The sequence below is a fragment of the Podarcis liolepis genome, assembly GCF_965112155.1.
Source record: "Podarcis liolepis genome assembly, chromosome: 11".
Lineage (NCBI taxonomy): Eukaryota > Metazoa > Chordata > Lepidosauria > Squamata > Lacertidae > Podarcis > Podarcis liolepis.
This window is the reverse complement of record NC_139565.1, coordinates 10,246,297-10,262,828: the sequence shown is the minus strand read 5'-3', so window position 1 is coordinate 10,262,828 and position 16,532 is coordinate 10,246,297. Positions and strand designations below refer to the sequence as shown.

At 42.8% G+C, this 16,532-nt stretch overlaps 1 protein-coding gene across 8 annotated transcripts in view; it reads left to right on the top strand.

The window, feature by feature from the left end:
- Positions 1-16,532, top strand: part of CNTNAP4 (contactin associated protein family member 4) — a gene marked incomplete at its 5' end in the record, with an annotated part of 260,718 nt that overhangs the window by 183,126 nt on the left and 61,060 nt on the right. For all 8 annotated transcript variants that reach the window (XR_014516919.1, XR_014516920.1, XM_083464785.1 and 5 more), the window contains 3 exons: positions 2,087-2,193; positions 7,378-7,497; positions 11,930-12,127. Coding sequence is in view for 6 of the 8 variants with exons in the window: in XM_083464785.1 (XP_083320911.1) it covers positions 2,087-2,193; positions 7,378-7,497; positions 11,930-12,127 (425 nt within the window). The remainder of the gene's footprint in view (positions 1-2,086; positions 2,194-7,377; positions 7,498-11,929; positions 12,128-16,532) is intronic.

Sequence of the window (16,532 nt, the reverse complement as noted above, 5' to 3'; positions counted from 1 at the left end):
TTAAGCCAGCCCAAAATTATTTTAAAGGCAAAAATTGTTTGGTAAACGTCTTCTGAAGTCTGTGTATCCTCAGACACAGAGGATAGCAGATGCATTTGCTCTGACTGTACATCAAGCCCCCTATGGAAAACCTATAGATAGCCTAGGGATACTTATTAGATTTCTCAAGATCCAAGATCTTGTGGCTGCCAAATGAAAACATTCAAGCAAGTATTAGAATTTCCTTCCAAGCTTGTATCGCCCTACATATTTATTAGCTGCTATTAAGATGTATGTGGTAGATTAAACTGTTGTGTTTAAATTATGCCTTGTCAAGGTGGTCTTTAGCAGAGCAGTTTCTGATTATTTATAGTACATGGTTTTTTCCTTTTAAGCTACGTGATGCATTTAAAGGTGACAAATACAAGATCTGCTTTTCCATCTGTTTCTAAGGCTGAATCAAAATGTTTATCATGTAGTCAGAAATAACTACATATTATGTTCTCTTCTGTCAAAGCTCCCTCTTTAGTTATTTCTTAGTCCATGGAGCTTAGTCAACCTTGGTTGCCCTGAGGGATGACCTCTGCAGAGAGCAGCAAAGGGGAGTGTGACTTTGCTTCTGCTTCTTGATCGGCATAATTGGCAAAACTGCAGGTGCCACATAATATCCATACTGCATTTGTAGGAACTCGATTGTTTAGTGTGGCTACACCAACAGTTTTATAATAACAAAAATAATAATTTATTATTTATACCCCAGCCACTCTGGGAGGATCCCAACTGAATATTAAAAACACAACACAGCATTAAACATTAAAAACTTCCCTAAACAGGGCTGCCTTCAGACGTCTTTTAAAAGTAAGATAGTTGTTTATTTCCTTGACATATGATGGGAGGGTGTTCTGCAGGGTGGACACCACTACCGAGAAGGCCCTCTGTCTGGTTCCCTGTAACCTCGCTTCTTGAAGGGAGGGAACTGCCAGAAGGCCCTCAGAGATGGACCTCAGTGTCCGGGCTGAAATGATGGGGGTGGAGATGCTCCTTCAGGTATACAGGGCCAGGGCCATTTAGGGCTTTGAAGGTCAGCACCAACTCTTTGAATTGTGCTCAGAAATGTACTGGGAGCCAATGCAGATCTCTCAGGACCGGTGTTATATGGTCTCGGCAGCCACTCCCAGTCACCAGTCCAGCTGCCGAATTCTGGATTAATTGCAGTTTCCAAGTCACCTTCAAAGGTAGCCCCACGTAGAGAGTCTTGCAGTAGTCCAAGCTGGAGATAACTAGAGCACACACCACTCTGGCAACACAGTTCGCGGGCAGGTAGGGTCTCAGCCTGCGTACCAGATGGAGCTGATAAACAGCTGCTCTGGACACAGAATTAACTCCCTCCCTATTGAGATCAAGCAGGCAACTTCCTATACAGTCGTACCTCGGAAGTCAAACGGAATCCGTTTCACCTCTAAAACATTTGGAAATCAAGGCGTGGCTTCCAATTGGCTGCAGGAAGCTCCTGCAGCCAATCAGAAACTGCGGAGTCCACGTTGGATGTTCAGGTTCCAAAGAACGTTTGCAAACCTGAACACTCACTTCCGGGTTTGTGGCATTTGAGAGCCAAAATGTTCAACTCGCAACGCGTTCGACTTCTGAGGTACAACTGTACTCTTTCTGGCTTCAGCAAAAAAAAAAAAACTGCCTTAGTTAGGCAAGCCTGATGAGCGCCGCAACCCCAGAGTCAGTCACGACTGGACCTAATGGTCAGGGGTCCCTTTACCTTTACCATTACCTTTACCTCAGATGTGTAGGATCTGTTTTAGCATATTAATTTTTGTACTATTTAAAGTCGTGTTGTATTATTTTCTTGATTTTAGCTTCCTATATTTTTGTGAAAAGTTCTGAGGCTTTTTACAATCAAGCGATGTATAAATTTTTGTGTAATAAATAAATAAATTTAATTACCCAAACTGGGCATTCATCAAAGGCCCGAGGATCCAGGTGCACCCCTCATCAGTATCCTAGCATATTATTCTGCTATACTTTGGAGTGATCTATCTGTCTTTTCTCTATAACTACATTTAAAATGTTTACATGTTGCCTTTTGTCTTTGAAGATGTCTTCCCAATTACTGTGAACATGGTGGTGAATGTTCGCAGTCCTGGAATAGTTTCTATTGCAGTTGTGCAAACACAGGTTACATGGGAGCTACATGCCATTACTGTAAGTCTTAGGTATTTTATTATATTTTTAAAAAACTTTATTTTAGAGGAGAAATGCTTAACTGCAAAGTGTTTTTGTTTGGTTGGTTGGTTGTTCCTTTTTGAAATGCATATAGCTGCCTATTTTTGAGAAATTGTGACGACTACCCATTCCAGCATTATTATTTTTAAAGCGGGTTGTTGTTAGAAAAATCTATATGAAAACTCACATTTAAACGTGTATTTATATACATTTTCCACCAAAAATATGTACTTCAATATATATTTCATCTGCATGGGTGTTTTTTTCTAAACATACCCAAAATCACACCATGTTAAATGCATTTTGGTACATTTTTAGAACCAAGAACAGGATCACAAAATCAGGAGAAGTGCAAGATCTGAAGGATCATTGTTCTTCCATTCACTTATGAGTCCATGAGGTGTGGCTCAGGTTAGCTCACATTGGAATTCAGAGAAAACAATTTGTGCCAGCATCCCCAACTACTATTTGTGTTAAACTTTCTGTAGAGAACAACAGTGCTGTCTTACCTTCTGAAGCTTTCAATCTGGTTTCTGTCATACAGCCTGATTGTTTTAAAAACCTAGGAGGAAAAAAACTCGAACAATTACAGATTGTATTTCTGGATAAAAGCTTCACCCGGTGTTCAGAACTTGTACTGTATTGTTCTTGTGCATAAAGAACTTTAGAAAAAGTGTGAGTTTTTTTGTTCCTCATAATTATTTTATCCCCCCTTACTCACTTCTCCTTTTGTAAACAAGTTTCCTTTTGCATTTGTAAACAAGTTTCCTTTTTCCTTGAAAGAAAGTTTCAATTTGGTATGCATTCAAGTTAAATATAGGCTAAACATCGACAATTTTAACTGCATAATATCATTTAAAAATTAACAGCTTTGTATAGCATAATTGTTAGATGGTGATGGGTTATTTTGGAAGTTTCAGCTAATGCACTTTAGATGTGGAATTATTGTTTGGGTAGATTACAGTGAGTGGCCTTTAACCTCAGCCATTGGACGGCTGAACGCAGAAGTCCATTTTTGTAACTTAATGTCAAAAGCTGTGGAATTCCCTCCCTACAGATATGAGTCTGGCACCCTTTTTGAATAGCTTTCATCATTTTGAGGATCCTCCCCATTATTCTGATTGTAAATTGTTTACTGGTTTTAAGATAGTGGTTTAAAATTATTGTGGTAATATGCCCTGAGACTTTTAGTCGGATCCACTGAAAATAATGAACATGGCTGTTAGGTCCATTAATTTCGACGAGTTCTACTCTGAGTAAGCCTTAGTTGGGATACAGCTCCTTATGATGAAGTGAAGCTAATCAATCTAGATGATGCCGATAATCTCTTTTGAACTTGGCTGCCACAATGTATGATGAACCGCCAAGCCAGAACTGCTACTGCTTATTGAACCTTAAATTAAAGGTTTGAGAGCTACTTGGTCCAGCTGTCCCAAGCAGGAAAGGGGGCAACAGCTTTCTAATTGACCAGGATCATAAGCAGAGAATGCCAATCGATGTGTACTTGATTTTAAGCTTGAAACATATTTCCCGTAGCTTCCATATTGTTGCTTGATGAAATGTTTTGCTGCACTGGGAACACAGATCACTGGACCCGGAGCTCGGGTCCTGGCAGAAAGAAGCCATTCATTTGACTAAAACAATGCTAAAACAGCCCCCACCATCTGTTATAGCTGCCTGTTGAAACCCCTACACAGCATAGCTGTTCATCACAGTGGCCTTTTCTGACACAAGAAGAGACTGATGAAGATGCTATTAAGTCTCTGGTGCTTTATTATTATGATCAATGGAGTGGCCATGCCTCTGGCACATATTGGCACTGGCAGATGCAGTTTAAGTCTGTGCCTCTCAACCTACTTTTGGAATGTATCTCACTTTCCTGAAGCCCCACCCATCCCCTCAACCATCTTTACGGCAGGGGAATACATGAAGATTCTTGTGCATCGTGGTATGGATGTTACAGCACAGAAAAATATGGGGAGGGAATCTAATAGGTTTTAGAGACCATGCATAACTCCACCATCAACCATGCACTGTGGATTCTTAGTCAGCTTAACGCCATCCCTTCCCTACTCCAGGAATGCCCTGCTTTACTGGCAACTCCCACCCGCGGTTTCGGCAAATGTAGCAGGAACCTTCATGGCAGGCTAGGTCTTGCACTGGTAGAAGCCAAAAGAACAGGGCAAAGGGTTGCACTGCCACCTTTTGTGTGTTCAGACCCAGAGACCTCCCTTTTAAATAAAGACACATTTGACTCAAATTTTAATTTTGGTTTTTGGCAGAATTTAGGCCACAACTTTATTGATTACAGAAAAGTGAGTGGTTACATAGGCTCTGGTTTGACTAGCTCCCTGCACCCTTGCAGGTAGCGCTGACCCAGAGCTCTATTATAGGTCAGCCAAGGGTGAACACCTGAGGCAGGTGAAAAGCCTGAGAACAAACTCTCCAGCTGCTCCCCTGCACTCAGGCATGGGCCCAACCCCCTCTCGGGGGTTGACCAAACCAATTTGAGTCCCTGGATTCCCTTAACGGAATACCCTTCACATAGGGATGATGAGACCATTCTCCCATCCCTGTCACATGAACCAGTGCCTATCCACAACCTTACAAGTTGTGACGAATTGCTACATGGCTGGCGAAACCCAAATGGCCACAGCCAATCAGCCAAGTGGGGGAAATTCCTGCCGTGCCCCTGTCCCAACGACAGGCGACACACGATGGCGTAGCAAGGTCTATAGCAAAATGCCCTAAAATTAGGGAGAGGTGGACGGGTGTTCCGATGCATGAGCCAAAAGAGGAAGCTATGGGACACATGCATGGGTTTATATAGGTCCCTCGATTCATTTAGACTGCCCCCCCCCTGGCTAGATTACACCCAGCAACAAGGGACCTCCCAATCGGGTGTTGTGGCTATCCAATAGACCCACCCACAACCAGGAGATCAGTCTCCAGGTCTCACTGCAACATGTGCCCTCTTTTAGGGAGGACATGGTTTCCAGGAAAGCTAAGTTCTGCTGTGGCTTGGTTATTACTCAGTTCCTTGTGATTTTGAGATAAAGCAAGTTTCTTTATATTATTCACATTTTGACACTGCATGATTGGCCACCCACCTCTGGATATTTCCGCTGCGAACGTTGTTGTTCAGGAGGTGAAGAGAAACACGCACTCAGTCATTTTCTATTTAAAGGAGCGTAAATGCTGTTTACTTACACCAAGAGTGGTGCAGCTTTGTACAGTGGTGCCTCGCAAGACGAAATTAATTCGTTCCGCAAGTCTGTCCCCGGACCTCTTCTGAAGGCTGGGGGGGGGGGAACAAGGGCTTTTCTTCCCACCCCCAGCATTTTAAAAAAACCCGGGACAGCGGAGGACTTCTCCGCTGTCCGGGCGATCTTAAAATGCTGGCGGGCGGCATTTTAAAATCGCCCCGGGACAGCGGAGGACTTCTCCGCTGTCCAGGGCGATTTAAAAGCCCCAGGGAAGGCAGGCAGGGGGGACAAAGACTTTCGCCCCCCGCCCGCCTTCAGAAGGTGTTCCCGCCCCCGCCCCGCTTCGGAGCAGCGTTACGAAGCGGGGCGGCTGGGGCAGGTGTTCCCGCCCCCCCGCCCCGCTTTGGAACAGCGTTCCGAAGCGGGGCGGCTGGGGCAGGCGTTTGCTGCCGACCCCCAGCATTTTAAAATCTCCCCGGGACAGCAGAGACTTCTCTGCTGTCCCGGGGAGATTTTAAAATGCTGGGGGTCGGCAGCGAACGCTTCGCTCCCGCCCGCCAGCATTTTAAGATCGCCTGGGGCAGGCGGGGGGGGGAGGCAGGCGGGGGGGGGGAGCAAAGACTTTTGCCCCCCGCCGGCCTTCAGAAGAGGTCCTCTTCTGAAGGCCGGCTGTGGGCGAAAGTCTTTGCTCCCGACCGCCAGCATTTCCCTATGGGCTTTCGTCTTGCAATGCAAGCCCATAGGGAAATTCGTCTTGCGAAGCGCCTCCAAAACAGAAAACCCTTTCGTCTTGTGGGTTTTCCGTCTTGCGAGGCATTCGTCTTGCGGGGTACCACTGTATGTGTGAATTTCATCGGTTTCCCTCAGATTTGAATGCATGTGTTGTCCAGGCCTGGGAGATATATCAATATATCGCCCAGGACTGGCATGAGGATCAGATCGCGATGTCGGCTTCACTCAGCGGTGGTGAAACCACCACCGCTCCTGAGTACCTCTGCTGGCAGCGTCCGCTAGAGTTCCTTCCTCCAGCAGCGCTGCTAGCAGAGGGACTCAGGAGCAGTGACAGCTTCACCAGCGATATATCATTGAGTGAAACCGCCATCGCACTCTGCCCTCATACGATGCAGAGCGAGAAACAAGCAAGGTGTCAATACAGCTAGTTCCTCCCTCTGCTTCTTTAAACTGCTCGACTGAGGAGTGTGCAGCTGCCCTTACCTCAGCGCTGGCTCCCGTGAGCTGGCGGCAGTGCGGGGGCTCCATGAAACTGTTCAGCTGAGGGGAGCACGGTTGGCGCACGCCACAGTGATCAGTTAAAGGAGCTCCAACTGAGGCGCACAAAGCAACCCTCAGAATCCTGCTCCTCACGGACGAGTCAGCAATGTCTCGGCAGCACAGTGACCATATACATACGTAATAGACAATCTTTATAGAATTCCTTCAAACCATAACAAGTACAAAATGAAATCTTTAGTCTCAAAGTCTCTGAAAATCTTTAAATGAAGTGAGGTACCAAACTTTGTACGGTAAAAGACAAGCTGTGAAGCTTTGTGTATTCAGCAAATATGATGTCCAACACTGAACAGTGATTCCGGATATTGACTACTGTTTCGTAGAATTCTTCATCAGCATGGGGGGAGGATATAGAATTGCTTCATAAACCCATCTTATTTCGAATGAATGTATATAAATGAAAATATCAAATGCTGTGGAACAGTGCTCATGTAATAATGTAGTCACTGCTGAGCATTTGATATTTTCATTTATATACATTCATTCGAAATAAGTTTTCTTTTTCCACACCGCAGTATTTTGCCACACCGCAATGTTTGGCTGTTGAAAAGTGTTATCGCCCAGCCCTAGTGCTGTCTATTCCGACCCCCACCCCGACAAATGTTCACGTTTCAGATAAAATGCAAACAATGTCATTATGTTTGTGATGGAAGATGTTCTCTTACAGCTATTTATGAGCAATCGTGTGAAGCCTATAAGCACAGAGGGAACACTTCGGGCTTTTACTATATCGACTCAGATGGGAGTGGCCCCCTGGGACCATTTCTTGTATATTGCAATATGACAGGTAAGGTGATAAACTCCCTTAACTCATGGCCGTCTCTGCGTGCATGTTCATTACATTGAAACACAATCTATCAAGTAAGAAGTGTACCTATTTTGGAACTTGTGAGTTTAAAGAATGAAACAGAATGAAGGTGACTTCTCAGCTCAGAATATTGGAAGTGAATAAGGCAGGAAAATTACAGCAACACCGTAGGATCAGATTGTGAGGCTACCATTTTCCCCCTCTGTAGCACCATTCGTGAGTTTATCTCATACTCAGTTTTCATTTTCTGAAGAGTTTTACTTTTGAGAAGTTAGCACTGCAAGTATGCAAGGAATTGAGAAAAAAGCTTTTACTGAAAAGATTATCGAGTTTATTAAATACTTGATTTCCTTCTGTACATTCAAACATGATGTATAGTGCTGCAAATACATCCCCCCCTTGTCTTTATTATGTCATTTCAGGTGATTTAATTTAATTTTATTGATTTGCCTTTTACAGCTGGGTGTTTAAAAATGATGGGCGCATCTTCTTTTGCAGCTGTAATCAGCCAAAGTTAAGCACTTTTAAGGCCTATTAATTTCAATGGGGAATTAAGTGTGTCCTATTGAAATCAATGGAACTTGAATTAACCCAATCCAGCCACTGATCCATATTCCAGGCATTTATCCACAACTTCTTCCATTATATTGGAATGCCTGATTGTGAAAAGGTTTCTTTCCCACGGCAGCTGCTGTTGGTAGTAGCATCCCAAGTCTATTCTACTTGAATAATTTTAGATTTTTATATGCATTGAGTATACTGGTATTTGGTTTCTTCTGATACTGGAATGGAGGCAGAAATTGTCCCTGCAGCTGCACTGGACTGCTGAGACCCTGCAAGCATCTGGGAAGCCCCGGGCAACTGTAGAAATTATTCTCTCCTCCTCTCCAGCTCAGAACATGGACCTGGAAGGAGAGCGGAAGAATGCCCTTGAGCTTACAGCACAAAGGAAGGGACAGTGTCTTAATGAACACAGAAATGCCAGCCAAGAATTGCAAACTCCTCTCTATTTCCTTTAGTGCCCTGTTCATGTACATTGAAATTGGCACAACTTTTGCCATGCCTCTTAAGAGAAAGGGAGATACAACTACTCATTAATTTTTGACCTGATCAAAGAGGGGGAGAGGGGTGCAATTTAAGCACTCTGGTGATTTTAAACTCCGTCAAAAGGCCAGCCCTCTGAGGTAAAGTGGTTTGATTTATTCCTGTATACCAGGCAACAGCTGCCAGTTTTTTCATCAGTCACTCCTTATTCAACACATTAAGCAAATCTCATTGATCAGTTCCTCACCAAGAGATGCAATCTGACAGGCCGAATCTTCAGTATTTGTTTTCTTTCCCTGTTTCCTCACAACTGGTATTCCCTTTTCCCACTAGCAGCAATGGAGGCAGATGCCCAGATTTCTTACACTACTGCCTTGTCATTGATATTCATACAGTTTTCTTCTCAGGCAGATGGAAAGGGAGGTGCTGCTATCCTCTTTTGTTTCTGGGGGGTCATTTTCAATACCACAAGCCTGAGGTCCACAGCTTCAAATCAGATGGCAAGAATGTGTGCATGGAACATTTTTGTAAGATGACATTTTACATTTATCTAAACAGGGAGCAACGTTTTGCTCACCTGATGTCTACCAGACACATTTATAGGACATAGCGATCTCTGTTTACTCAGAAGCAATTCCCACTGAGTTCAGTAGGCTTGCTCCAAGGTAAATGGGTATAATTCTACATCCTTGAAAATATCGACCCAACCACACAAATCTCCCCATTCCTGCTATAGCTGATTTACATGCCTTTTAAAAAATATTCCTTTTGCTGTCAGTCATTCCTAAGCTTCCATAAATAAAGGAAGCTTAAGGCAAGGTGTTCCTGCAGAATAGTTAAAACACTTAACTGTAAAATATTGATTCAGTTTCTTAGGAGACACGAAGGCTATAAATAAATTCAGTGGACTGGCTAAGATTATAGCAGTGAGCTCTTACATAAGGTAGGAATCCAGCAAGGTCAAAGGATGATAAACTAATAAAAAAATGAAATTAGACAAAATGTACCCTAATACATGCTGAGCAGAGGGTTCTAAATTTGACTTTCCTGACCAGCAAGCAGCCTTCCCTGTCAATGCTTTCACAAATACAGCACTGTGATTTGTTTTACACTGTTCTGCAATGGAGCATTGGTCTTTCCCAATACACAGGACATGCTTTTGTCTGATGAAACTGTGTGGACAATGAGTGCCATAGCAATATCTAGAAGAAATTGTTAACTTCCATTCATGGTGACTAACAATTGCAATCAGAAGACCCCATTGAGTTCAGTGAAATTTACTGCCAGCTAAATGTGTATAGGCTCGCAGCCTTAAATATCACTGCCTCATATGAGAGATGCAAAGTGAAGCCGCATTATTTTCTTAAGGTGCAAAACTGAGTTATAGAAATGATATTTTACAGAAGGGATTGGCTGCTTTCTCCAGATCGTATTCAGCAGATAACCATTATGCCTAGCCAGCTTCTTTTACAATCCAGAAAATTATAGAACAAGTTCCTGCAGGAACTCAGCAGTGCTCAGCAGGTTTCAGGACTTTGTATTTCTCAAACAGGAGCCACACAAAAAACTACACAGTTGCTTCTTAAATTCTCCCCATCTAAACTCCTCTAATTTTTGAGTACCAAATGATATGGTGATGTTTACAAAAGGTGAATTCTCGGTTCTCCAGTTTGCTGCAGCTTTCGGTTCTTGCAAGTACAGTAGTCTTCTCTCTGGCTCACCAAAGCAGACATTGATAAGATTCTACAAATAGCATTCTTCATATAATCATAGGCATCAAAATCAGGGGTCAGCACACTTTTTCAGAAGGGGGCCGGTCCACTGTCCCTCATACCTTGTGGGGGGCTGGACTATATTTTGAGAGAGAAAAAGAACGAATTTCTATGCCCCACAAATAACCCAGAGATGCATTTTAAATAAAAGGGCAGATTCTACTCATGTAAAAACACACTGATTACTGGACCGTCCGCAGGCTGGATTTAGAAGCCAATCGGGTCAGATCCAACCCCCATGGGTTAGTTTGCCTACCCATGATCAAGATTGTATGTGTATTTCTGGGCACTGATAAAACACCACCCACAATCCCCACACTTAATGTGATATTATCAGTATTATCATCAATATTTTTTTAGGGCTTTGTTTTTGTTTATTGTTTTTAAGCTGTTGTTTAGGAATCAGACTCACAATCTCAGTGCAGTTGTAAATATGATTGCGACTAAAATGCTTTTCTGCCGTGTTCTGTCAATGGCACTCCTACTCTCCAGCAGAGGTGAGTTGTCAAAGTCCCCCTTTCTAAGGAAGTTGTGAGATGGTCTGTCCCTAGGGGTAGCTACCTTGGGGATCACAGAGGCTTTAGGGCCCAAGAAGATGAAGCATCTCGCTGGATATTTAAGCCGGTTCCACTCCCGGCAGTTGCTTCTTCTCATTTGTAGCACCCTCCCTCCCTTTACAAGATGGGTTTTGCCAGCTGCCTAGTTGGGGAATGAGTAGAATAGTTTTGGCATAAGGACGCCTGATTGGCACTTGGGACTCCTCGTTTTCTGCCTGCTGAGCACTGTTGGGTTGTCCTGATTGACCTTTCGACGTGAAGTGAATTATTCAGTTTGTTGGGCATTTAATGCAGACAGTTCAGGGAATTCAAGGACTTTGTGTATAGGCAGCCTGAGGCGTTATTGGGTCCAGGGCACTCTTGGGTCACTTCCATAGCCTTTGGCTTGAGGAAGGTCTTTGGGGATGCCCTTTAGGCTTGGTGTTCACACCTTGGCAAGCACAACCCAATGGGGCCTAGGTGCGCATGTTGGGCTCACATACCCAAGGCTCACTTAGCAAGGAGGGGAAACTTTCTCCCTCTTTAGCTGCAGAGCCACAGAATACAGCTGCTAACATGCCCTGGGGATTGTAACGATACCTCCCTCCAGTTATTTGAAATCCACCTGGTTGTTCTTTTATAATTCAGTTAATTGGTTTTATAGATCTCCTGTTGTTATATTCAATAAGTATTTCACCATTCCTTTGTCTCTTGAGTCTTCTTCAATATGTATAGGAGCATCGGCGGTAATATAGAAGGAGGAAACAAAGGAACTGAAGCTTTTTTCAAATGCTGCAGGCTGAAATTCTGTTACTAACATTAGAAATTATCCTAGTTAAACCCTAATTCAGGAGGGAAGTTGTGCAGGCCGAAGTGGGAAGGAAGGAAGGAAGGAAGGAAGGAAGGAAGGAAGGAAGGAAGGAAGGAAGTGCCATGGGGAAATTATTATTATTTTCTTTGTTTAAGGCAGTTGTTTTGGATGTGTTTATTATGCACTGCTAAGTGTATATTGGGTGTTCAGTGTTTATGTGACTGCCTATTTTCTGTCTGTTTTGCAAGACACCACTTGGACAGTTATACAGCACAACAACACCGAGTTAACTAGAGTCAAAAGTGCTAATCGAGAGAACCCACACACTGTGTTTTTCAAATATGCTGCCAACCTAGAACAGCTTCAGGCTACAATTAACCATGCAGAACACTGTGAACAAGAGCTTGCCTACCACTGCAAAAAGTCACGGCTTTCAAATAAGCGAGGTAAGTAACGCAGACAAATCTTATTATGCTACATAATGTGTTATACTCAGTGAACCACTGTAGATATTTAATCTTGCCAAGGTTATGGCATCTTGCCACTGTAGTTTGCTTTTTTTAAAAAAAGAATAACTTTTTAAAAGATTTAGCAAACAAATCCCCAACCTTTAAATTGCTGTATAGCTTCTGAACCAGAAAAAGCACCAAGGTCAATTTATAATGAGCTTCATTCAAAGCATTAACTACTTTCAAACTCAATTTCTCGCCTAATCCTACTGTTTAGCCGAAATTATAACAAAGCTCCTTCCTGGCCTACATGTAAAGGACTTTAAAATTTTGCCAACATCAAAGTAAATATAGATTGTATCTTGATAACAGAAGCAAAGTACTGATGTTGAAAAACCCACAACCCGCACACCCCTTGTTTTTTGTGATTAAAAACATGTCTGTAGATTTTCACACAATCTTGTTTATGAAATGCTGAAAAGAGAAGTATTACAAAACATTATTTTTTTTTTTAGTTGGGGGATTAGTTGCACTGATATTAAACACACACAAACAAACACAAACATTGCAGGAAGAGAATAGAGCATTATAAAAATGTCATAGATCAATAGTCTGCCTGCAGTTTGGAAATTATTTCATGTGTTTGTGGAGCATTGGTTCCTGCAGTGGCTTTTAAAACCTTGACTGTAAAGAAGTTGGGTATTATTTCTTTTTCTTTTCTTTTACCGCACTGGATTTTGACTGAATTAAGATAGCAGGCTGTAGGACCAAAGTTACTTTGCACTATTTGTGCTTGCTTTTTGCTCATGTGCATTTGCACACATGCCAGTCTTGTAAAGAAGCAGATTGTTAGCTTGTTGTTGTTGTTGTTGTTGTTGTTGTTCTTCTTCTTCTTCTTCTTCTTCTTCTTCTTCTTCTTCTTCTTCTTCTTCTTCTTCTTCTTCTTCTTCTTCTTCTTCTTCTAATTGGGTTTTATAAACAAGAAGAATGTTATACAAACTAGTATACCAAGTTTTGATGACAATAAAATTGTATAAATAAGACAATATGCATAATACAATATACAATATGCAAATAAAATAACATTCAACATTCATTACATTAATATAGAATAATATTAAACATCAACATTTCAACATTAAACAGAAACCCACTCTTAACAGTTACAATAAGTAATTTCTAAACTCCAGTCAATAAAACACAGCAAACCACAGTGTACAACATAATACAGTACAGAATGAGAAGCAGAGACTGGAGGGTGGGGCAAGGCAGGTGGAAAGAGGCCTTTCCCTGATGTTTTCTCATGTCATTTGTATATCACAAAAATAGCATAATAAATGTGGAAAGATATCTACAACATAGGTTTCATTATTAGTGGTCAATGCATAAGTTCTTGGTTTGTGAATTGGTTTAAACAAATATGAAGAAGAAGGGGGGAAGAAAAATAATAGGGGGAGTGGCAAGTGAGGTGGGGTGGGGTGAGGTGAGGTGAAGAGGAGGCAAGGAGAAGGAGCCCCTGACCGCATGGTGGTTTAAATAGGGTAAGCCACACACCCCGGTCAACTGGATTGGTCGGCCATGGGGTGTTTACATGGCTGGGACTCCCAGTGATGCGGGTGGCTTCACCACCCCCATACACAGGGAGTGCACATGGCCTCCTGTAACCCTGCCCCCCTGGGAAGGGGAACGACCTTCTAATGGAAATTCACTCGGGAGACCTGCCCTTTCCACCACTTGAGAAAAAGGGAGAGTATGAAACTACATTAAATTTCCCTTGTATAATTTTACCCCTCTTGCCCCTAGGATTGTATAATTTGTACTGAGTGCATCTGACAAATACAGCAGTTGAGTATGGCAATGAGTAATAAAGAAAGAAAGGAAGATATAGCACGAACCATTATTTTTAACTTAGACAGAAGCAACGACTCAGGGCTCATCCATACTTGCACTTTTCCCATGTCTCGAAAGCATGGTATGGGTCCAAGAGATTTTTCCCTTTGCCTTGCTCCTTTCCCAGGGAAAACCCACTCTTTAGCTTTGAATTGGAACAAACAGCAATCCACTGAGAACCCAATTGCTGCTTGCTCCGATTGAATGCTAAAGGGTGATTTTCCCTTGGGGGAATGCAGTGGGACGAGAGGAAATGTGGATAAGCCCTTATTTGCTTTCAGTTCCTGTAGAAGCATGCAAATGAACCTTCAAAAGATGTCACATGCTAATATTTCTATATACTCTGTTTACTTTTTTCACTAGCTGCATCAAATCCACCTTTTCCTTTCATCTGATTATTAACATTCACAACCAAGGCAGAAGCCTGACTAATCACTGCTTTGTTATAATCCTTTAATAGCCTTACCCATCTCACGTTATGCACAGGCTTCAGGTTTGCTTTTCCAGATAACTTGGTGGATTTCAACTAAAAAACAACACAGAGATGGAGCCTTGATGCACAACTGCATCAGGTTCCATGCTCTATCATGTTACTGAAGCAGGGGAAATAGGGGATGAGAGCCCATGTCACACCAGTGATGCAAAAAAAGTCTCCATTTTCTTTTTCTCTCCTCCCCTTTGGTCCACATCTGCTTCACAATGGTATCCAATTTTCTAGAGCAGGTTGGTGGAGATCTGCAACCTGCAGCGTAAAACAGAGGAAGCAGTTACACAAGTGGCTATGAAAATTGTCAAAATTGTCATGAGTCGTTGTTGTTTAGTAGAGTCCGACTTTGTGACCCCATGGAGCAGAGCACACCAGGCACTCCTGTCTTCCACTGCCTCCCACAGTTTGCTCAAACTCATGCTGGTAGCTTCGAGAACACTGTCCAACCATCTCATCCTCTGTCGTCCCCTTCTCTTTGTGCCCTCCATCTTTCCCAACATCAGGGTCTTTTCCAGGGAGTCTTCTCTTCTCATGAGGTGGCCAAAGTATTGGAGCCTCAGCTTCACAATCTGTCCTTCAGTGAGCACTCAGGGCTGATTTCTTTAAGAATGGATAGGTTTGATCTTCTGGCAGTCCATGGGACTCTCAAGAGTCTCCTCTAGCACCAGAATTCTAAAGCATCAATTCTTCGGCGATCAGCCTTCTTTATGGTCCAGCTCTCACTTCCATACATTGCTACTGGGGAAACCATAGCTTAAACTATACGGATGAGTCATAGTGACATGTGTTCCAGGTGTTATTATCAGATGGTTCATTTAAACACAAATTCAGAGTGGTGGTGGTAATGAACTAGGGGTATTCACATTGATGGCAAGGGCAAGTGACATTGTTTTGGGGTTCAGCAAGTAAATCTGCAAGGTTAAACAATCAATTTTCACCAGAAGGGTAAAAAGACATTTATTATGCTATTCGTGATAGGGAAGAGCGGAAGAAATGTTCCATTGGTTTTTGCCAAATTTGTACATGGCTTTAGACTGGCGTGACATTGAAATTAACGTAGTACAGCTTGTTAAAATTTCATAGCAGTTCTATAGTGTTGCAAAGCAGAGCTAGCTCAGGTTTTCAGATAGATAACTTATGTTGGCTTGCCTTTTCCCCTCAGGAGGACAGTTTACAGCTCTGGTCTATGAACATGCAAATTGGATTACATTCTGGAGACTTGGCTTATCTTTCCTCCGGGATCCTTTTGTTTGTGTGAAAACTCCACAGTAATCTGAGAATGCAAAACTCAGAAAGGCACGCTCTGTTAGCCAAAACGTATTCACCCCCAATTTCCAAAGCAAATTCCAGTCCACCTCCTTTGCCAATAGTTTGTTCAAGCAAACCAGTTCAAAGCGCTAGTACCTCTAGTTTGCCTGGAAGGGGGAAAGAGTGGGATGTGAGAGTATGTGTAGAAACTAGCCTACTGTACAAAGGGAAAATTTACATTTTCGGTCCATCAACTTTTTCCTTTGGCTGTGTACCACCCCCCCACCCCCTGGCCAGCATATGAACATTGGGAATTTGCCCAGAAAGGAATGTAGTCTTTAGGCTGAAAAAAGCTCCCAAGACCCTGACATAATATAATACTTAAATCCCTTGATCTCGGTTGTTCACCTGACAGAAAGACCATAGCTGAGAGCCTTGCATGCAAAAATTCCCACATTCAATCCCTGCAAACGCCACTGGTGCACGCTTTGATCACATGGATGCATGCTGCAAAGTGCTTTCCATGTGCACACCGAGCACACCTTTCCGCTGCTGTGTTTAGATAGTGCCATAGTTCAGGGATAGGAGGATGGTGGCATTGCATGCAGGAGGTCTCTTGTTCACACCCTGACATCTCCAGATAGAAGTGTGAATGTCCCCTGTTGAAACCCTGGACAGTCATTGCCAGTCAGTCTTACCAGAACTGAACAAGATGAAAAATGGTCTGAAGTAGCTTTGTTTCTTCCTAATAAACTGAAGCGGGACTGTTACTTGCAC